Source organism: Equus asinus, chromosome 21 (genome assembly GCF_041296235.1).
Source record: "Equus asinus isolate D_3611 breed Donkey chromosome 21, EquAss-T2T_v2, whole genome shotgun sequence".
NCBI classification, from domain to species: domain Eukaryota; kingdom Metazoa; phylum Chordata; class Mammalia; order Perissodactyla; family Equidae; genus Equus; species Equus asinus.
Genome location: NC_091810.1, coordinates 58,807,964 through 58,831,325, shown reverse-complemented (window position 1 = coordinate 58,831,325; position 23,362 = coordinate 58,807,964). Strand labels below are relative to the sequence as shown.

General features: G+C 47.5%; 1 protein-coding gene across 5 annotated transcripts in view; it reads left to right on the top strand.

Moving 5' to 3' along the window:
* Positions 1-23,362, top strand: part of DLEC1 (DLEC1 cilia and flagella associated protein) — a 67,245-nt gene that overhangs the window by 23,464 nt on the left and 20,419 nt on the right. For all 5 annotated transcript variants that reach the window (XR_011496771.1, XR_011496772.1, XR_011496770.1 and 2 more), the window contains exons 7-19: positions 8,573-8,660; positions 9,381-9,554; positions 10,286-10,422; positions 11,676-11,768; positions 14,597-14,687; positions 15,338-15,500; positions 16,683-16,875; positions 17,690-17,748; positions 18,338-18,506; positions 18,936-19,029; positions 19,264-19,394; positions 19,498-19,656; positions 22,489-22,628. Coding sequence is in view for 2 of the 5 variants with exons in the window: in XM_014845764.3 (XP_014701250.1) it covers positions 8,573-8,660; positions 9,381-9,554; positions 10,286-10,422; positions 11,676-11,768; positions 14,597-14,687; positions 15,338-15,500; positions 16,683-16,875; positions 17,690-17,748; positions 18,338-18,506; positions 18,936-19,029; positions 19,264-19,394; positions 19,498-19,656; positions 22,489-22,628 (1,691 nt within the window). In the remaining 3 variants the exon portion in view is untranslated. The remainder of the gene's footprint in view (positions 1-8,572; positions 8,661-9,380; positions 9,555-10,285; positions 10,423-11,675; positions 11,769-14,596; positions 14,688-15,337; positions 15,501-16,682; positions 16,876-17,689; positions 17,749-18,337; positions 18,507-18,935; positions 19,030-19,263; positions 19,395-19,497; positions 19,657-22,488; positions 22,629-23,362) is intronic.

The window sequence follows — 23,362 nt, the reverse complement described above, 5'->3', positions numbered from 1 at the left end:
GAAAAGAAATAGTCTGAAAATTAATTATCTAGGTATATGTCTCAAAAATTGGAAAAGAATAGCAAATTAAGCCCCAAAGAAAGTGGAAGGAAGAAAATAATAAAAACAAGAACAAATTTTATTGAAATACAAAACAAATATGCAATGGGATCAGCAAAGCCGAAAGTTAATTCTTTGAAAAGATTAATAAAATCAATAAATCCCTAGCAAAACTGATCAAAAAGAAAAGAAAGTACAAATTTACCAATATCAGGGGAAAAGAAAACATCATTATAGATCCAGCGGACTTTAGAAAGATAACAAGAGGTTTATGAACAACTTTATGTCCATAAATTTGAAAATGTAGATGAAATAGACAAATTTTCAGGAAAATACAATTTACAAAACAGATACAAGAAGAAATAAAACACCAGAACAATCATATGTTATGACATTGAATCTGTAATTTAAATCCTTCTCGTAATGTTCTAAAATTAAATTATGGTGATGGTTGCACAACTCTGTGAATATGCTAAAACCATTGTATTAAACACTTGAAACGGGTGCGTTGTGTGGCATGTGAATTATATCTCCATATAGCTGTTTAAATAAACAACTGCAAAGAAACCTTTCCACAAATAAAATTTCCAGCCCTGATGAATTCACCAGTGAATTCTTTCTAACATATAAGGAAGAAATGCAACAATCTTTTGCAAACTCTGTAGATAATGGAAAAAAAGGAAATACAACCCAACTTGTTTTGTGAGACAAGCATAACCTTGATACCAAAACCTGAAAAGAATTATTATAAGAAAGGCTAAACTTTGCCATGAACAGAACTTTGGAATTCCTAACAAAACATTAGCAGACTGATTCAGCTTTATGTAAAAATGATAAACCTCACAACCAAGTTGATTTGCTCTAGCAGTGCGAAGTTAGTTTAACATTTGAAAAGCAATCAATATAATTTCCCACATTAACACAGTAAGGGAGAGAACTCATAATTATCTTCAATAGATGCAGACAAAATTCACTATCTCATAATTTTTTCAAAACTCTTAGTAAACTAGGAATAGAATAAACCTTTCATAATTTGATAAAAGGTATCTACAAAAATAAAACATTATTCACAGATGACATGATTGTGTATCTAGAAACCTAAATGAACCTACAGATAACTTATTGGAATTAACAGGTGAATTTATTAAAAGTCTTCACGTGAAGTCAGTATACGAAAACCAATTTTATTCCTTGTGCCACGGCAAACTATTATAAAATAAATTTAAAACATGATACTATTTACAGTGCATTTAAAAAAATCAAATTTAGGAATAAATTTAAATAAATATGTGCAATACTTTGACAGAAAACTAAAAATATAATTGAAAAAGATTAAAGGAGACCCAAATAGATGAATAGATATACCCAGTGGTATGCTGGAGCCAGGTTGTATTAGCTCTTGAGAGCTGACCATGCACATCTCTTCCAAACTCTGTGTTCAGTGATGTTACATTAGTGTCTTGAAATCAACCATAATGGGAGTCTTTACACCACAGAAATCTGCAAACACTATCAAATCAGGGCTCTCCCTACCCCCAAGTTAGTTGTTAAACATTTACCAGCATGCTGCGGAATATGCTATATTCATGGATTGGAAGATTTATTAACAGATGTTGTCAGAGAATAATTCAGAGGAATTAGTTATCTGCAGGCTCATTTGAGGAGTAATCGTCAATACACTGTTGTCAGTGAACAAAGGCAAAAACAGAATTTGTAACAGAGAGGAGAGAAAAAAATTTTAGTCTGGGAACAGTGAATCTTGTTTGCGTAGTTTGGGGATAGCAAAGAGGGAAGTTGGGCAGTCTGTCCTTAAGCAGGCAGAATAAGGGTGTGAAAACAATTTCAGCATTTTTAAAAGTGAATTTTCCAGAAAACCTTGCAAAATTAATTATGGAATATATGTGACATACTGTGTCTTCCAGTGTCCTTTGTTAGTACCTCTGTCTTAGTCCATATCTGAACCATTTCCCTCATGAAAATTTCTCAGCTCCCCCCATTTTGGTCAAAAGTTCGCAAAGGAGAGGATTTAACCATAAGGGCTTTAGTCTCTGATGCAGAATGATTATTGCATGTCAATTTGATATTGGCAGAATATAGCAACATTTAAACACCTGAATATCAAACAGTGGAGGAGAACGAAATATAGGAGGGTAATGATAAATATTGTAAGAAACACTTGGGAGCTATTTTATATCCAGTTTTTTGCTCGGTGTAGATCTAATCGACAGACTACATCTGAAAGATCAGTTTAGTCAATTTTAGTGAAGTAGTTGGTTTTCTTCCCCTTGATTGATTCATCTTTTTCAAAATGTGTACCCAGGTACTGTAAAATCTATTGGCTGTTGTATAGAGTTCATTTTCTTGGCCGATATTCAAGCACACATCCATTAAGAATCATTGTAGATAATGACGTTGTGTTAGTCTAGCCTAAAATGAGTTATTTCATTTAAAGTCAATATTCCTTTTGCTTCTGAAATTATCCCAGATTTGTCCAGCGGAAGCCTTCCAGGTTGTCTCCTGTGTTCTTTTGACACAACCTAGCATTTTTTTTGAGTACTACCTTACAATCTGGCATTACAAGATGTTTCAGGTTCATCTTGTGCTCTCTTTGTTCCAGTTCTGGAGTCAGTTTCTAAGACTCCCTGGTTCCTTTTAGTGGCACATGGTGTTTAGAAACCAAGATCTAAGCACTAGAGGTGCTATTTTCAGGGTATCCAGGGTATCTTCACTTCTAGGTGCTTTCAATGGACAGAGCTAGAGAAAAATAGCAGTTCCATGGGTCCACTCGTATATGTGCGTATATCTGCATACACATGTGTGTACACGCATACACACACATATCCATACACAGGTACGTATGTGTTTAAAATCACGACTTCACCTCTAATTACAGTTAATTCCACAGTGCTTCCTCCCATTCCATGCTTATAGCTCCCTTCTCCCCCAGTCATCTGAAGAATCTTGGGATAAAATTCTACTTCTGGAAGTCTCTGCATCTAGTGGCTTTTTAGTGAGCCTCAGGGTCAGTTCCCTCCATGGTGACTGGACGTCCAGTTGCGGGATTCCAGGCATTTATAAAGTGGGAGGTGTATATCCCACATGTATTATGTTCTGGAGCTTAAGAATAGCGTTTGTGGTTAAAAGTACTTGATAGAAAAAAACAAATACTTGAAATGGTCCTTTCTGGCATGGTTTTTAGGGCAGCTTTCACTGCTGTGTCTTTTAATGTATTCCGTGTTCCAGTTGCTATAACTATGTAACAAGTTGCCCCAGGACTTAGTGGTGTAAAACAAACCACTGATCAGATAGGACACAGCAGGGGCAATTTATCTCTGCTCTGTAATGTCTGGAGTCTCAGCCAGAAGACTGCGGGCCAGAAGTATCTGAAGTCTCATTCACTCACAGGTCTGGTGGTTGATGCTGGCTTTCTTTTTTTTTTTTTAACTTTGTTTTTTCTTTTTTTGAGGAAGATTAGCCCTGAGCTAACATCTGCCACCAATCCTCCTCTTTTTGCTGAGGAAGATTGGCTCTGAGCTACCACCATGCCCATCTTCCTCTATTCTATATGTGGGACGCCTGCCACAGTGTGGCTTGAGCAGCGGTGCATGGGTCGCACCCGGGATCCGAACCGACGAACCCCTGGCTGCCAAAGCAGAATGTGTGAACTTAACCGCTGCACCACTGGGCCAGTCCCTGATACTGGCTTTCAGCTCAGACCTCAGTTCCTTTCCTGGTGGGCCTCTCCCTAAGGCTTTTCCACATCAGCTAGTTCCCTTCCCTTCCTCAGATCACAGTAGCTGGTTTCCCCAGGGCAAGCCTCCCCAAAGGAAAAATATAATCTGCTGCAGTCTATTATATAAATTTAATTATATCTAGTGATGTCCCTTAGAAAAACACCTTGCATATTTTGGGCATGTGACTGTGTACATAACAGTTATTTACCTAGCTAAACTGTAACGTTTAAGGATAAAAACATTTTCAAATTTCCGAAGTCTTTAAACATTTATGTCCCATGTACCCTTTCTCAGGAAACTCCTAGGGAACTTGCTCCCCTAATAGAAGTGTGTAATCCAAGGAAGAGGAAGGCATGGTACGTGGGAAAGGAGAGATCCAACATCCGAGAGAGGAGAAGGAAATCCCCAGGTTAATAATGGTTGAGTTTTCTAGTTACTGTTGCTGCAAAGCAAATTCCCCAAAGCTTAGCAACTTAAAACAACCCTTTATTATGCTTACAGATGCTTTGGATTTGAAATTCAGACAGGGCACAATGGGAATGGCTTGTTCCACAATGTTTGAGTCCAAAGCTGGTAAAAGCCAATGCCTAGGGCTGGCTTGAAAGTTGGGTGCTGGGATTATCTGAGGCATTCTCACTCACATGGTAGTTGATGCTGGGTGTCAGTAGACAGCTGAGGCTGTCTACCAGAGCACCTGTACGTGGCTCCTCCATGTGGCCTGGGCCTCCTTGCAGAATGGCTGCCTCAGGGTAATCAGACTGCACATGGCAGCTAAAGGTGAGTATCAGAACTTCTGAGTGAGTATTCTAGCAAGCCAGATGGAGGTTGCCTTGCTGTTGATGACCTCACCTTGGAGGTTACACGGCACTGCTTCCTCTGCGTGCTCTAGGTTACAGGTGAGTCACTAAGGTTGGCCCAGATCTCAGGGGACGATACATAGACCTCACCTCTCAATGGGAGGAGTGTCAAAGAACTTGTGGATGTATCTTAAATCTGATGCAGGGGCTGTCCTGGATTATAGTTAGCAATAAGTGTTGCAGGCAACCAGCCCAGACTGGAAGAGGTCAGAAGGCTCTAGGAGAGGTTTATTTGTGAGGGTGACTTTGATAAGAGTCTCTGATATGTCTGGACACCTTGGGAAGAGATTTGTAGAGCAGTAGAGAGAGAGTGAATTATTGATAAGTATATAGCAAGCAAAATAATTAGTTGATTGTTAACTCCAGGAAAAACAAAAATTGTATAAGAGAAAGAAAGGAATCACTTCTTGCTCAGCTGTGAATAGCATCTACATAGTAATAATAATGTAGACATTAATTACTGGTCTAACCAGTGACAGGATATAACTTCTAGTGGGAAAATGGGGGAGAGGAAGGGCATGTCACGGGGTGACTTGGATATGGGAGAAGAAAGAATATCCATATCATCCATCCATAATTAATGCCTAAAATTGAAAGAAAAAAAAGGCATGCTATTTGGAGACCTGAAAGTAAATTCCGAAATAATCAGCTAAAGGAGGAAAACGTGTTTGCCTTTGAGGAGTGGGACCTGGCAGGGGTGGGAGTGCAGGGAAGAGGGCAGGATTTCTAGTTTCAAAACCTTGTAGAACTCTTTGACTCTTTATGTGGCTGTCCAACTTTGATGAAAATAACTTTATAAAAAACCCCCAACTTTCTCCAAAAATATACTCCAGGCTTAGCTATGTAGGTATATACCGCCAAACATTCAAGCTAAGCCCTATTGTATCTGAACTTTTTCAGAGAGTAGAAAAAGAGGGAATGGATCCTGATTTTTAGGTAGTGAGTTTGCTATGGTGTGAATGTTTATGTTGCCCACTCATTCATATGTTGAAATCCGAACCCTCAAAGATGATGGTATTAGAAGTTGGGGCCTTTGGGAGGGGCTAAGGTCCTGAGGTGGAGCCTTCAGGAATGGGATTACTGCCTTTATAAAACTCCAGAAAGATCCCTTGCCCCTTCCACCACTTGAGGACATAGTGAGGAGGCACCAGCGATGAATCAGAGGGCCCTCACCAAAACACAACCATGCTGGGGCCTTGATCTTGGATTTTCCAGCCTCCAGAACTGTGAGAAAAATCTATGTTGTTCGTAAGCCACTCAGTTCATGCTATTTTGTAGAGCAGTCCAAATGGACTAAGACAGAGCCTAATGTCACCTTGACACCAAAGCCAGATGAGGAACTATGAAAATGAAAAACATAAGCCAGTCTTGCTTGAGAACACAGATACACCGGGCACTCCGCAGCCTTTTGGAGCTTCGAGAGAGTTGCCCTGTCCTGAGATAGGGAGCAGAATGCGACACAGGCTGGGAGAGCTGTGGTCTGAAGACTTTTGGTGGGAATAGAGACCTGGGCCTTGTAAGCCAGGGGGTTTATGTGTTTCATATATTTTGGTAAATTAAGAGACATTTGGAAAAAAAAGGAACATACGAGTAGCAATACTAGGTAAAAAACAGCAAACCAAATCAAGCAAGAAGAAACACACACACATACCAGGAGCAAATTGTGTGTAACCCAGGAATGCAAGGAATGTCTTCACAGCGGGCCTTGAGTTGGCAGTTGGCTGGTCTAAGCCTATCATTTTTTCCTCCAAGGCTTCCAGTGCTGCTAAGGAAAGCCAGCCCACTCCACAATCCTTATAATTATCGCAGCCCCAGACCTTGCAACCACCATAGCTACCACATGTTTCAACGCCTGAGCTCCACCTACACCACATTTCAGTTGACTGTGGGTGAAAGCCCTAGTAATTGTGATGCCACTGCATACTAGGGTCATCACACCCTACTTCCCTCCAGCTGGATTTCTTATTGCCACCTGATTGGTGAGAAAGCCAGCTCCAGAATCTCATCTGGAGTCTGCTGTTTTAGGATCCTCTGATGCCAACTTTCATAGCCTGAGTTTCCCGTAAAGCAGAGTCTGAGGTGTGAGATTATGGGCTATCACTTACAATATAGGGAGGAGTGAGGAAAGGGGCTGGAAGAAGGGAGAGCCAGTGCAAGAATATAATATTGAGCTGACCACCATTAAGTGCAGTTGATTGTTTCGTCCTGTGAGCCTTTCCCTAAGAAGCCATATAAACTACTGGCTCTTGCCTTTTGTTGGTCAGAGGTTTGCTTTGTGTGGCTGGGAGCAAGGCTCTCTTGAGGCATGCCTCAGTGGACATGAGGAGCAGCTGCTGCCATGAACACCTGGATCTGTAATGATAGCAGGGGCTGCAGCTAGCACTGTGTTTGAGAGAACAGCAGGCTGGTAGAGGGAACAGCACATGTTCTTGCTAGGGCTTTTTGATACACATGTGCAGACCTAAAGAGACAAAACTGACTTGAGTATCCTTGCCGTATGGAAAATAATTTAATCCCTACCTCACTCCATACTCCAAACAAAATACTTTACAGGAAAGATCTCAAGGTAAAAGAAGAAAATTTTAAGAACAAAATATAGGAGATATATAAAGATTTCATAAAACTGAAGCACAAACCATAAAAGATTGATAAATTTTGTATTAAAATCTTAGAAACTGTCAAAATCTTAGAAACATCAAAAGATTATACAAGTTATAAACTTAAAGATGTTTATAACATATACCTTATCAATAATTAATACCTGGAATATATAGAGAGCTCCTACAAATCACTAAGAAGAAGACAAAGTACACAATGGAAAAATGGTAAAAGGATATGAACAGACACAGAACTCACATAAGAGGAAACCCAAATACAAATAAACATATGAAAAGATGCTCATCCTCATTAGTAACAGAAATGAAAATTAAAACCATAACACAGGTCTCTCCATGCTTGATCTAGTTCACAGGTGAATTGGTCAATATGTTGTGCTGGCCAAAAATGGACTTAGATGTTGATTTAGGAATGCATACCTATGAATAAAAGTGTGAAACCATACTTCAAATTTATGTAGCTGTTATCTGGTGGAGGGCTGGGGTAAGGCTTCATCTATACTTTTAATGTTTTTGTCTTAACCTGGGTGGTGGAAACATGGCTTTTGTCATATTATAATTTATACATTTTTTCCCAGTGTAATATTTCACAAAAGAGAAGCAAAAGGTGTGTATATGTATCGAGCTCCTCTTCTGTGCTAGGCCTCGTGCATAGTGCTGGTGGGGGTTGGCAAGGTGTGAGTTCCAGGCCTTGCTCTTAGGAGTCTCCTAGTCTGAGGGATAGAGAAGGGAAGGCAGGGTTTAATAGGGGCTGAATGGCTTGGGTGATGCAAAGAGGCCCAATTACAACCCTAGCATACAGGTACCCAACCACCCCTGGACTGGGCCCATGGGAAGAAGTGGCCCAAAGGGATATGTGGAGAAGAAGACAGTGAGATGGGAGGTGGGCAGAACTTTGCAGCCAGATGTCCTGGGCTCAGATCTCAACACTGTTACTTACCAGTTCAGGAGCCTTTTCGAATTTCAGTTTCTTCAGTGTAAAATAGAGATAGTTCCTACCTTTCCTGGCTGTTGCGAGGTTGAGGAGGCACACAGCAGCTGCTCAATAAACAGTAGCTGTTATTTTAAACAGGACAACAAATAGGTCAGATCTACTCCCACCTTCATGTTCACCTGGTATTTTATTTTTTCCAAAAGCAAACAAAAGTGGATAGAATAGCGTAATGAATCCCCACGTACCCATCACCCAGCTCAATGGTTACCAACATGTGGCCGAGCATTTCATTTATACCCCTACCCACTTCCCATAGTACTAGGAAATCCCAGACCTCATATCATTCATCTGTACACGTTCTGTCTAAAAGAGCTCACCTTTGCCTTTAAACAGATGGTAATCTCGCTGCAGAACACCACCGCGACCAGCCGCTACCTGCGCGTCCTCCCGCCGTCCACTCCGTACTTTGCTCTGGGATTGGGTGAGCTCAGCGTAGCCGTTGTCTGGACGGCCTCAGAATCGTGTGTTGGGCTTGCTCCTGGTTACAGGCCATCCTGGCCCTCAACCGACTCCTGCGTCTGTGTCCTGAGCTCCAGCCCACACTTCCCTCAGCGGTCCCTGGAGGCCCCGCATGCTGTGTGGCAGCCTGCCTGCTCACCCTCCCAGTGAAGTCTCCAGTCCACACGGCTCCTTTCTCCATCACCTCCCTCCAGGCTCTGCTTCTACCATCTCCTCACCCTGTGCGCTGTCACTGCCCTCAGTCAGGCCCTCCTCATTCCTCACTTAAACCATTGCAGTGGCTTCCCAGGCAGCCTTCCTGCTTCCATGACACGGTGTTTTTCTCAAGAGCAACTCTGGTCATGTCTCCCTGCTCTGAAATCTCAAATTGCTCTCTGCTGCCCACAAAATAAATTCTAAGCCGTAGGGCCAGGCATGGTCCCCCCACTAACTGTTCCAGATCAACCATATCACCCCCCTCCCCGGGCCCTGGTATTTTTATCTGGAGTCCCTGCCCTCACAACCTGCTCCCTCGCATACCCTGGCAGTTCTGCCATCGGCACGGCCTTAGCCCAGAAGGCACTTACGCGTAGAGCCAGCTGTAGTGGGGTCCACCCATGCCCTCTGGTTGCTACAGCACTTGAGCCCAAGCCCTGGTGACTTACTGCTCCCAAGATCCTCATTTGTCCCCTGTCACATGCAGGGATGTTCCCAGGAAAAGGTGGAATGGTGGCTCCTGGAATGACCTGCCAGTACACTGTCCAGTTTTTGCCCGACTGCCTTGGGGATTTTGATGATTTTATTTTGGTAGAGACCCAGTCAGCCCACACACTCCTGATCCCCCTGCAGGCCCGGAGGCCGCCCCCAGTGCTGACGTGTGAGTATGCACTCTGCCTTCCCCGGGATTCACTTAGGATTGATGAGTCCCTATAAGGACTGCCTGCTCTCAGGGCCCCTTTGTGGCAGCGCATAGCTTGATCCTCTTGGGTGGGGGCTTCTGGGTCCTGAGGAGGGACCTGCTAGCAGCTCCCACACAGTCTTCCACAGTGTCAGGCTCCGATTGTCCTGCTTTTCAGTGGTGGCTGACTCTGAATTACACACGTCAGGGGAGGAGGCCAGCAGTCCAGTTAACCCCAGCATAGGCTTTGTAGGCTTATGGACACCCCTGAGTGGGCCTGTGCCTTACTGAGGCAGGGAAGGAGTGCCTGGAGCCCTCAGCGAGTGTCACCTCTGTGGCTGTGGGAGTGGCTTCTTTGCGAAAGCTGGCTTTGGCTCCCTCATTTACAAGCCCTTCAGCTGGAAGTTGAGACTCTGAACACCACCCCTAGAGCCATGCCAGGTGGCCCTGGCTGAGGCCTGTGTCCACAGTGGGCACTGACTCCTGCCGCTCTAGCCGGGACTGCATAGAGTCCCATGATGCTGCTGCCATGTGGGAGCAGGGGTCAGGGCATATCCCCATTCTCCCTCTCTGCTCGGGGTGCTGGGCCAGGGCCCTGTGCCCTTCCACGGCTGCTCTGAGCTCTGGCTGGATGGCAGGAGAACAATGCCTGTGGGGCCTATTCAGAGTGATGTGTTATTTCTCTTGGCCGTCTTTTCCTGTGGCTGCAGTGTCACCAGTGTTGGACTGTGGTTACTGCCTCATTGGGGGAATGAAGATAACCAGATTCATCTGCAAAAATGTGGGCTTCAGTGTTGGGAAGTTCTGCATTATGCCTAAAAAGAGCTGGCCACCGTCAAGTTTCAGGGTGAGTGATCACAGATTGCTGCCTGGAAAAAGAGCAAATCCGTCAAAGGAAATAACGCCTGTGAGGGACTTAGTGGAGTGTGCCTATGAGTGGAAACACAAAGAAAAACAGGATTTATAACCTCTCTATCCAATTGCCACAGTTCAAATGAGAATCCGTACGTATGGAGACCAGCACTATAGTTCTAGTTATGCTTGACCCTGGGCCGGTTGTATCATTTCTCTTGTCCTTCAAGGCCTGGCTCAAATGTCACTGCATTTATCCTATCCTTCGGTCATTATTGTAGCAAGTGTTTGAATATATCAAAGGTCACAAATTGGCGGCTCTTTGGCTGAATTCTGTGGGCATGTTTATTTGGCACAGTGCTTAAAAACATTTTTTGAGCTAACATTTACAAATAGGGAGATTTCACAGAACAATCTGCATTTCCAGTCTCTCTGAAAAACTGGAAGATGTGTGGCCCCGGGCCAGGATTCGCTGTGGCCTGCTGGCTGGAGGTGGGCAGCAGGGCATGCGCACGTTATCTCCCGTTCGCCCAGCCCCACCGCACCCCCCAGCAGCCAAGCGGGGACACCACCAGTCGTCACACTCACTGGGATTTTTGTTATGGTAGAGATGTTTCTCTGTACCTGTGTCTCCAGAAAAGAAGCCCTAGATCCAGAGACACATGTTGTTCTAAGATACACGTTGTACTCATTTCTGATACCTGCCAGGGTCTTATAGGCATGGGTCTGTGGCCCTGGCATGCTAAGTGGCTTCCTGTGTAGGCACCAGGGCTGCAGCTCTCCTGAAAAGATGGCAGCTGCCCTGGACTCAGGAGCTTGTAGCCAGGAGTGGGTCAGGGACGGAGGCAGACACATAAGCTGGCCTCAGCCACACAGGGTGCTGTAGTAGGGAAAGGACTGTGCTTTGGGAGCCCACTTCCTGGGTGAGGGCTTCTCTCACAGGCCCTGCTTTGTGTTGGAAGCAGTTGTCAGTGGTATTCCTCGTACTTCCTACCGGCTGTCAGCTCTCTAGGGATGCTCTGTGACTTACTCGTCTTTGACCTTCAGAACCTCATCTGGCGCCCGGTGAAGGTTGAGTAAGTCTTGCTGAACAAAGGAACCTCAGTTTCTTCATTAATGGGGGACTGGATGATCCTTAAGATCCTTCACATTGCAAAATGGATGTTTGGAGGAGAGACGTTTGTAATCTGAGCACTAGATTTTACAATTTCTCCCACAGTGTTGTGTAATCTTCTGCTTTTCTTTAAGACTGTTGCAAGCGTCAGCTTTGTCGAGCAGCCTCCCTTTGGAATCCTGCCTTCGGTGTTTGAGCTGGCTCCAGGGCAGGCCGTGTCAGTGGAGGTAGGCTTATATTCTCTCCTCCTCATGATTGGTCGTGGCTATTTCCTCAACTGCTTGCATGATTTTATTTGCCTTTGTGTTTTCATGACCCATATATCCACTCCCGTCCCGGGTCCCAGCCTTAGTGGTTTCTGTGTGGAAGCATGTTCTTGCATTTTGTGGGGTGCTGTCATTTGACTGTCTTATGATCTCTCTCGCAAAGCAAATGCAGAAGAGCCTTAGCATTTCCATCATGATCCCTGAGCATTGCTTGTCCACACCATTAGCCTGGGAGTCACCTCCACCAACATCTAGGCTGCCTTCAGGATCTTCCCTTGGTTGTTCAGTCTCTCTTGGACAAACCATGCGCCCCCCCCCCCCCCCCCCGCAGTCTGGTACCTAGGTGATGATAGTGGCTTTGTTCTCTCTTTCCTGTTTCATCCTCAGTTATATAGTCAACAAGGTCGGCCTGCCTTAGGCCTTACTCTGAACCTCTGTAGAAGCTCACAGAGTCTCACCCCTTGGCTGCGGGCTTCTCCTTTCTTAACTGGCTCATCACACCTGCTTACTGGCCCCCAGAAAAGCCTGTGAGAAATGGTGATGTCTTCCTGCCGCTGTTGCTCCACAGTTCCCTCTGCCCTCCCTGACTCCCTGGTCCTGACTCTGCGCTGTCATGTGGTTGGGTGTGATGCTGTCGCAAGCACGCACAGCCTTCTTCACTAGCCTGTTGAGGGAGGCACTGACATTCAAGAGTGAAAGCTGTCTGGTGTCTGGAGAGCGGGATTTGGCCTGTACCAAGTCATTGGGTGTGAGAGCCAAGAGCCATAGGTTCTCAAAATCAGCTACACATTGCAATCCCCTGGGAAACTTGCAAACACACTGATGTCTGGGCCTCAGCCCTGACGTTCTGAGTTAATTGGTCTGGGATGTGGCCTGGGTGCAGGTCTTTTAAAGCTCTCCAGGTGATTGTGGTGTGCAGTGAAGTTTGGGGACCACCGCGATAAGCTTCTTTGCCATGGTGTGAAAGAGGGCTTCCTTTATCAGCTGCTTTCCAGTTTCAACTGGCTGATGAGGTCTTGTTCTGGAGTACTGGGGCAATGTTGTCTTGTTCTGTCTGTGCTGATCTGATCCCCGATAAGAACCTGGGTCTCGGGGTTGAGATCAGACCTGTTTGGGGGTGTAGGAGGGCTTTATCAGTCCTTGTCTGCTGCTGAGGGGTGAGTTGGGTCCTCTTGGTGTAGCCCAGGCCTTGTCAGAACCTTGTTGTGGCTTTAAGGAATTGGGGCTGGTTGCCTCTGACCAGGCAAGGACATCACCCTCATCCCCTCTTCCTTTGAGCCCCAAGGAAAGGAAGAGGGTAGCAGCAGGAGTCTGTGGGGAGCAGTGGGAGGTTCCCCCTTGCATTCTTTATGTATTTTGTTTATTGATTGTTTGGGATTTTGTTTGTTTTAAAATTTATACATATTTCCAGGGCCCAGCCCAGTGGCGTAGTGGTTAAGTTTGGTGTGCTCCACTTTGGTGGCCCGGGGTCACAGGTTCGGATCCCAGGTGCAGACCTACACCACTTATCAGCCACGCTGTGGCAGTGTTACACATATGAAATAGAAGATTAGCCACAGTTGTCAGTGCAGGGCGATTCTTCCTCAGCAAAAAAAAAACTCCAAACCCTGCCCCCCATATTTCAAAATAAATAAATTCATGTTTAAAAATTCAAAAGATGCAAATAGATAAACAGTGAAACGCTCCCTCTCACCCATGTCCCTCAGCCACCCAGGGGCCACAACCTTCCTGGTTCTCTGAGTGCCCTCCGAGAGAAATGCAATGCCTAAATAAGCACATACACATGTGTTTTCTTTCCTTTGTTTCCTTTTTTCCTTCACACACATAGTTGCTCACTCTATACTCTGTTGTGCACCGGGTGTTTCCCACTTACTGCTATATCTTAGAACTCATTCTCATATTTTTTTTACAGCTGCATAGTGTTCCACTGTGTGAATAAGCCATAATTTAGTTCAGCTGTCCCCTAAGGACATGAAGATTTTTTTTCCTTTTCCCTGCTATTTCAGCGAATAACTTATGCATACGTCTGTCTGTTCAACCATGAGTCTCCCCGCAGGATACAGTCCTTGAAGTGGATTTGCTGCTTTCATAATTGTGATATACGTTGCCAAAATCCCCGCCGTGTGGATTGTACCAGTTTATACTTCCAAAAACAATATGCGAGGTTTCCTGTTTGCTCCACACTCTTGCCAATACAGTGTTATCAAACTTTAAAAAAAAACAACAAATAAGCCATTATCTTGGATGTTTTTAAACATATACAAAAATAGAATAGTTTAATGATCACCCATGTACTCATTACACAGCTTCAACATTTATCAGTTCTGGCCAACCTTAGTGCGTCCACACCCCTCCGTCTCTTCCAGCCAAACCCCACCTTGGCCCTCTAGATTATTTTGAAGAAAATCAAGATTTCATATCGTTGCCTTTATGATAGCTAACTTTCTACTCTTTGCCAGTATAAAGAGGGAAAAACTTCTGGGTGTTTTTTGTTTACATTTCTTTTATTATGAATGAGGTTAAACACGTTGCCATTTGTTTAAGTAGCCTTTTTATTTCGGTCTCTGTGAACTTTCTCTTCATACCCTTTCGACTTACTACCTGCATTACTCTGAGGTGGAGCCGAGGCTGAGACCCCTGGCCTTAGATGTAAGGTGGGAAGGGGGCAGGGAGGGGAGCAAACAGTGGAGAGCAAAGGGAAGGGTGTGTGTGTGTGAGAAGAGGAGGGTGGAAGGTGGGGGTGGAAGCACCTTAATGGGAAGTAACAGGCCCACCCTTCCCTCCCTCAGGTCTTGTTCCACCCAACAAGCCTAGGAAAGGCGGAGCAGACCTTCATCATTGTGTGCGACAACTGTCAGATAAAGGAGCTGGTGACTGTAGGTGGGCATGTGTGAGCTCCCGGAGTGGGGCCGCAGAAGATACCCTGGCTCCAGAAGCTGCTGCGCTAGCATTGTTAGTGGCACAGCTGGGCCCACTCTGTGTCACGGGGTACAATGACGCAGACCTTGGTCAGACCTTGGAGACCCAAGCTACTGTGGCCTTCAGGACAGTCCCAAGGAGCCTTCTAATGAGAGATGATGGAAACCTTGGGGGGAAATCTTTCATCATTTAACTTTGAAACTCACGTTGATCTCCTTTGGGAATTGCCAGTGACCCACTCATAAATAACCAGAGGCACCCTAGGTTTCTGTAGAGTTAGAAGCAGAATCCTGCTGAATTTCCCCAAGATGTTTTCCTTCCTATCTTCCTTCCATCCATCCATCCATCCATCCATCCATCCAGTTTCACGCAGCAAGCATTAATTGAATGCCCGCTATGTGCCAGGTTATCAAAATCATCTTCTTTTGGTCTGTGAGGGTGTGGGGACATGAATCTATGTGCTAATGGTCCCCTGTACCCTGCTTGTGTGTATTTCCTGGGGTCATGATCAAGGCCAGTTGCATGTAGATGGTGGCATGAGTCCTGTGATAGCCTTTGGCCACAGAGGCCTGATTTCAGCCCTAGTGAAACAAACTACCCTACTTTGTCAGGAATTGGGCAGCTGGTTGCTTTGGATCTGATCTATATTTCTGGTGAGAAAAGTCAGCCGGAGCCTGGAGAGCTCACAGACTTAACAGCCCAGCACTTCATACGCTTTGAGCCTGAAAACCTTCAGTCCACGGCTAGGAAACAGCTGCTTATTAGAAATGCTACGTGAGTAACTCCTGTGCAGTACCCCCAACATACCCTCTTTCCCTTCCTCACCTGGCCTTGAGTTCCCAGTGAGGCAGGAGGTTCCTTCCAAGGGCCAGGGAGGAATCTGGGCACAGAATGGAAGGATCAGATTTGTACTGTCCCTGATGGTAGCCACTAGCCACATATGTCTATTTAAATTGAAGTCAATTAAAATTAAATAAAATTAAAAACCTCCCCAGTGGCACCAACCACATTTTAAGTACTCAGTAGCCACATGTGTAGCTAGCGGCCATCATATTGGACACAGCAGATATATGAGATTTCCGTCACCACAGGAAGTTGTATTGGACAGTGTTGCTCTAGATCATCCTGGACCATCCTTAGCCAGGAACGTTTTCCAGAGAGGTCCTGCCCTGGCCATGAGAGGAAGCCATCCAAGTCCCAAGGTCAGACAGATTATGGCCTGTGGGTGCCGTTGTCACTGCCATTTATTTCCTGGCCATCCTCTGAGCACTGCCATTATACCAGCACAGACCTCAGGGAGCCTCCCAGTCAGGCTGCCCTGGTGACCCCAGGCCTTACACAGGCTTCTGTCACCTTGCGTGATGAGCAGTACCCATCTGCCATCCCTCCTCCCGACAGCTGCCGTCAGCAGCATATCTGGAACCCCGCCCCTCCCACCACCATGGAGTTGTCACTGCTTCTCTTGGCAGCCAGTGTGCACATATGTTTCTGGACAGAGCTGTCCTGGGAGGCCATAACCAGAGAGGTGGAGGGCAGGGAACGTCTATGTGGCAAACCTTTGAAACTCTCATGTGATAGGAGACATTACAGAAAACTTTCCTTATATCTGGGGTGATGTCTAGTCCTCTCCAATTTCATGGTTGGAGCATGATTCCGTGTTTGCCATTTCCCCTGAGTCACTGGGGCTCTAACCTCCAGCTACTGTGGGTGGGAAATGGGGGCTCTCCCATGAGGTCTCCAGCTTGGACTCTCTGCCCTCATGCTCTCCCTTATCTAGATTCCCCAGGCTCGTCCATGGGAAGGGCTTGAAGGCAGACCTGGCCAATTCCTTTTCCTGGGTTCTTTCCTGCTCACTTCCGGAGCAAGGCCAGGCCAGCAGGGGATGGGAGGACCTGATCCTGGCAGAATGGGGACATGGCCTTGATCTGCTGCCTACAGCCAAGATTGTCCCTGCAGGCATGTGGAGCTGGCCTTCCACTGGCAGATCATGAAGCCCAACCTGCAGTGCCTAATGCCTGGAGAAACCTACAGCATGGACAGCATCAAGTACCACCCTGACAGGGAGACGGCCTTCTCCATCATGCCCAAGATGGGGGTTCTCAACCCCCACACCGACCACGAGTTCATCCTGAGCTTTTCTCCTCATGAGGTTAAAATGGTGCCATCTTGGTAGTCACACATGATTGGGTCATGATATTTTTACCCTCCATCCATGTTCTTTAGCAGTGTTGAAGCCACAGGTGGGCCTGACAAGATTTCAGGCATCCTGCCAAGGCCGGCACTTAGCTACAAGTAGGACCGGAGGACATGCTTGGTGTGCAGGGTGAAGACACTCGTTTTGCCTGGTCCTGATCCCACACACACCTCATCTACAGCAAGACCCTGAGCTCGTTTCCTCAGCTCTGTGTCTTCCATATTCCTACTATGTCAAAGTCATTAGCATCCCTGCCCAGTGCACAGCAGCCCCCAGAGAGAATGAGGTACCGGTTCCCGAGGGCAAGATTAAGACACCTGTCTGCCCCAGTGCCAAGCCCTGTGTGTAAGGCATGAGAGCTGGGTGTGAAGTGGGTACTCAGGGACCCTTGTTAGTAAGAGAGCAGGTGTGCCTCTCAGCCCAGCATCCAGCTGCCTCACTGTCTGCCCTGGGAGGGTGTGGTGCTTCTGACATGTTGAGGGCAATGTCAGGGTCTAGAGAGCCTTTCCTGCCTGTCCCCCAGGCCCAGCTGAGGTAGGCCTGCCAGTCTTGAGACTGCAGTGGCCCCAGCCCCCAAGTCCTGGTCGCGTCCCAGCAGCCACTGCTTTCTCTGTAGGGCGGGGGAGCAGGGAGGCAGCACTGCGTTTTTGGAAGGCCCTTCTGGTGGTTAGGCCAAGGGGAGGAGGGATTTCCACTGTGGCTCCAGCCTTCTCCAGGGCAGCCTGGCTGGAGTGCAGTTTGTTTTTAGGATGCTATGTTTGTCTTGCAGTTGAGAAATTTTCACAGTGTGCTTCAGATGGTGCTGGAGGAAGTCCCGGAACCCATGAGGTGATCATGGGCTGGGCCCTGGGTGAGGGGTGGGCAGTGGGGCCTGCCCTCCCCTTGGGGATGCTGGGGGAGGAGGAAATGAGCCACCTGACCCCCAGCAGGCTCTGACACATGGGAGCACTTCTCCTTGCCCAGGCACTTCGGCCTGGAGTGGGCTCAGCATGCAGGGAGCAGAGCTCGCTGGATCACTGTGAGAGCTGTAGGTCACCCTGGAACCCTGGAGCTGTGCCCCAGGCTCATTGTTGCCAGTGGGCAGCCAGACTGGTGGCCCCTGGGTGGTGGTGACTAATGAGGGAAGGTTTTGGCACATGGTGAGCATCTCTACCAGCTCTTCCCTAAGCACACTGTTGGGATGGGTCTCTAGCTCGCCTCATGTAGAGATCCCAGGCTGGGTGCAGGTCAGGTGCCCCGTCCCTGGCCTTAAGTTGAGCTGCTATCACAGCCACAGGCATTCATCACTGTTTCAGGGCGTTGGCTGATGCCTCTCATCTTAGGGTTCCTGGGAGCTGAGGGTAGGGGATATGGGACAAAGGCAAGGGCCATGCTCCTGGGCTGTGTTGGCTCCTAACTCCTGGTGGGTTTGTTTCAGTTTGGAAGTGGATACCCTGAAGGGCCCCTCATACTCTGTGGATGACGTGATCGTCCTGGAAGTCGAGGTGAAGGGCTCGGTAGAACCTTTCCAGGTTCTCTTAGAACCATATACCCTCATCATCCCCGGGGAGAGCTACATTGGGGTAAATGTGAAGAAAGATTTTAAGGTAAGTCATTGTCTCTCCCCAGCCTAGGCTGGCTGAGATGGTGTGAACTTGGGTGCGAGGGTAGGGAACATGTAGCTGGAGGGGCGGATGGCGGTGGCTGCTGAATAGAGGATGAAGCTGCTCCCAGGGCCCCTGAACTTGACTTGGTTTGCACAGATGAGGGGCCAGGCATGTCTGTCATTTTTATCAGCTTCCTAGTATCCTCTGAACAACAGGGCTGTGGAACCCATTCCTGTGTTCATGGGTCTTTGGCAGGATATGCTGCCCACAAACCCTGCAGTGGTGTTGGTGCTGTTGAATGGCCAGGAATTAGCTGGGAGGGTGTCAAGAGGACCTTGTATGAGCCCCAATCCCACAGTCCTTCAGCAGGTACATATTTGGCATGCAAAGGCAGTTCCTGGGGAGCCCGGACTGGGGTGTGTCTTTCAGATGTGGAACAATAGCAAGTCACCCATCAGATACATGTGGGGGAAGATCAGCGACTGCCACATCATTGAAGTAGAACCCTGCACAGGGACCATCGGTACTGCCTGGACTGCGGGAGGGGTTGTGACCTGCCCGGGGCTGGCTGGCGGAGGAGACCTCGGAGTGAAAGGGGCCTGTGCAGGGGTTCTTGGTGTCCCGTGACCAGCTCCAGCTGCAGCCTGCCACATGGAGTGGGCGAGAAGTCAGCGAAGGCCAGACACCTGGGCCCAGCCACAGAAGGAAATTGCCTGTGCTTCCTTTCTCCGCCTCTCACTTGTCCCCTCTCTTCCAGAGCCCAATGAGGTGGAGGATTTTGAGTTGAACTTTACTGGGGGTGTCCCTGGCCCAACAAGCCAGGACCTGCTATGTGAAATCAAAGACTCACCCTCGCCAGTGGTGTTACACATCGAGGCAGCCTTTAAGGTGCTGCTGGTGGGGCCGGGCAGTGGGGTGGGCCAGAAAGGAGGCAGGGATAGGGCACAGAGCCATTCCCAGGTGGCTAGTGACAGACCCTCTGGTGTCTCAGGGGCCTGCCCTCGTCATCAACGTCTCAGCCCTTCAGTTTGGTTTGCTGCGCCTGGGGCAGAGAGCTACAAGCTCCATTCAGATCCAGAACATCAGCCAGCTCCCAGCTGTGTGGCACATGAAGGAGAGCCTGGTCTGCCTGGAGGAAAGGCGTGAGGGTGTAAGTTGGGCACTGCTGGCTCCAAGGGTGCCATCCTTCCCCCCCAGCAGCCAGTTTATCTGTGTCGTGTTGAACTGTGAAATTTGTGCTTGTGCATTCCGAGCCTTGAGCCTGAGAGAGGGAAAGCCTGCCTGGTGACTTCCACCTCAAGGTGTCCCCAGTTCTCCCCATCTCTGAGGTAGTTGGGGTCCTTTCTACAGCAGAATTTAACCAGGAACTGGATTTTCCTGCTCCTCTCTCAACTATCTGATGTAGAAATAGGACATAGGTTTTCCTCTCTGGCAGAGCAGCCTGAATCAGGAAGAAAATAGGCAGCTGAGTTGAGCAAGAAGCTTCCAAGTCCTCTGGGGAGGGCCCCCTGGGCTTACACAGAAGGATTTGAACCTCCCAGGATTGTGCTTGTAGTTTAAGTACCTGCCACTAGGTGGTGCTTGCACATGGGCTTGCGGCCCAAAATGAACGGCTCCGAAAAGAAAATCCAGATTCATTTCCACTCAAATAGCACTTTTCTTTTTACTATAAAAATAGAAAATACTAGCCATGGGTAGGTATTATCATCATCACGTTTAAGTCATGGCATCACATTTAAATGCGATGTGCAATCTGTAACAAGGCCAAGTTACATGAAGCATCAGTTACTCCCTCCCGCCAGCAGGTAGCTGTAAGCCAGCAGGTAGCTGTAAATCACCTGCTCGCCACTCCTGCTCTTCACACCTGGTGGCTGAGCTCCCTGGGAACTGCCTTAGGTCATCATTGCACATGTGAGACTCTGGCCAGGTCTGTTTGGTGACAGCGCCCTCCCTCTGACGGGCTCCTGCCAAGGAGCCCCAACCAGCTCACCCACTTGTCCTCCAGGTCAGAGCCCTGCACACTTTTACTTCCACATGCAGAAGCCGAGGAAAGATAGTCGCAGCCACACTTACCTCTTATCTGCCAACTTCTGTTCCCTTCCTCCAGGACTTTTCCTTTCCACTCCAAGGCCGTTCTCCTTTACCTGACAGCCTCTCTTCTCTAGCTGGGCACTCGGAAACTTAGAGGTTACGACAGTTTGCATCTAATCACCAACACCATGGCCAAGAACCGTTGCCACGTGTCCTGTTACACAGGCTTGGAGTTAGCACTTTCCCTCCCAGGGGTCATTGGTCTCCCTGCTCAATCGCAGAACCATGGAAGGCTGGGCCTGGGTACAGGGTGGTAGCAGTACCTGTAGGCAGGAACCTGTTCTTCAAATGAAACCTTAGACAGAGCCCAAGATCTGGAATAAAGTATGACTGCTCTGGGCACCCCCTGCCCCATCCCGCCTCTCCCCACATCCCAGTCCCTTGCCCTAGACCCTTCTGAGGAATCCCCGGGGCTTCCCACAGCACAGCTGGGAACTTTCAGACCTCAGCCAACCTGCTCATTTGAGAGACAGAGAGGGACAGGGGCTTCCCTAGGGTCACACAGTTAATGGGCGGTGGAATCACATCAGACCCCTGTTGTCTAATTCCCAGTCTGTGTTTTTCTCCCACTGTGAAGAATAACTACATTTTATAATTGAAATAATTGTCAGTTCTGTACTATATTAAGATTTGTATCATGAGGCTAGTAGGAATCCTGTCTCTACAGTTCTATGCACTCTCTTCTTTTGAGCTCTCAAAAATGATTTGGGGTTTGTTAGATGATCTTCAGTCAGGGGACCCAGAACTGCAGCCCCAGAGTACAGCCACACCCCCAGGGCTCCAAGGGAGGTGTGTGTGAGGAGCAAAGACCAAAGAAAGCACAGAGGCGTTTTCCTTACCAGTGGAGCTTGGACCCCAAACTCCAGCGTAAGCCAGACCAGAGTGCACAAGCCACTTTTCCTCAGAGTTAGGCCAGCCCATCCCTCCCACCAGTGCCAGAGAGGAGAAGCTTCAGTGGCAAGAGAGCACAGGGTCTCTCTCACAGTGCAAGCCCGCTCATGTCAACCTGGCTAGCATGGCACCTGGGTAGGAGGTGGGGCTGGGAGAAGGCAGACCAGGTCCACGTGGGGTGGACAGGCCACCCTCCACGCAGACGCCTTGCACTCATTATCTGGGTCTCATGGAAGGAAGAAACCAAAGAGGAATCACATCCCTCCTGGGTGTGACCTTTCAATGTCCAGGGACACCCCTGCTAGCCACTGTGGCCCAGCTGGGGCCATGGCACCATACAGTCAGACTAGGAGTGTTCCTTATCTCTGTTGGGAACAGAAAGGGATAGAGAGCCCTCCCCAGGTGCTCTCTTCTTCCTAAGGCTTTTCCCTTCCTCCCCCTTCGTGTGCCTGCCACATGGGAGGGGGCAGACCTGAATAAGTACAAGCCTACAGTGAAGGAGGACAGGACTGGGAGAGGTGGGGGCAAGAGACCATATGAGAGCAAAGGAGAAATCTGTGGCCACATGGAAACTTCGCCTCTCTCCCAGTCTGGTGACTTGGTAGCTCTTCTTACTTGAAGCCATCAAGGCCCTAATTTGTACCTGCTTACTGGGGCTGGGCAGACCTCTCAGAGCCGTAGCACCCCCCACCCCGCACCCCCAACCAAGCATGGCTTCCCATTCCCCCTGGGGTACCTCCCTCTGCCTTGTACCTCTCAGATCTGGGCCAGTGCATGGGGACCTCCTCCTTCACTTGGAGACTCAGTTTTTGTCCTCTTGATCCTGAGACTCTTGCTCAGCTGTTTCACCCCATTTGCTTGCCTCCTGCATCCTAGATGGCTCACTTAAGAGCTGAGGGGCAGCTTGGGGGTGACCCTGGTTGGTCACAGCCAGCTCCCAGTTCTACTGCAATTCCAAGTGTCCTCACTCCTCATTTTTCCAAATTGGCCTCCCAATCAGGTGTCTCCCTTCAGCATTGAGCCCTCCAGCTGCCAGGTTCAACCTCTGGGGGAGTGCAGAGTGGACATCACCTTGGAGGCCTTGCACTGCCAGCATCTTCAGACCGTCCTGGAGCTGGAGGTGGTAAACGGGGCCTGGAGGTAAGAGGGAGTGGGGAGAGCCATTATTAACACGTTTTCTGCATATTCACAGTATGTTTATTTATATTATGTGCAATCATCTATAGACATTTCAGAATTTAAAGGTCTCATGTTTATTCCATAAAATTTGGAAATTACAAAAAGAAAAATTAATCTATTACCTGGAGATAATATGATGGGGTATATCCTTCAAGTGTGTACATACTGAAGGAATGTAAATTAGTGCAACTACTTTTGACATTACTTTATTGTTACCTAGTAAGGTTACATATGCACATGCCCTGTGGTCCAGCATTAGACCTTCTGGCTAAACGCCCAGAGAAGCTTACACATGTGCAGTGGGAGCCTGTGCTCACATGGGAATGCTTACAGCTGGACTGTTGATAATAGTGGAAAACCTGGAAAAAACCAATGTTTGTCAACAGGAGAACAGACACAAAATAGTTGTGGCATATTTAAATGAATGAATACCATTGTATTCTGGGAGGAACACACTGGAGGTTTCAAAGGTTATTAATGATATTCCCTTTCTTCCTTTCCTCCCTCCCTTTCTTTTGGAAAATTTATTGCATATATAAAAATAGAATAGTATAGTGAGCCCCCATGTACCCATCACCTACCTTTAATCACTGTAAATGTTGTTTCATCCACATCCCTCGTCCACTTCCCCTACCCCTTCCCAAATTATTTTGAGCATAATATTCATTTTCTTAAGCTGTTTGGTGGTAATATTT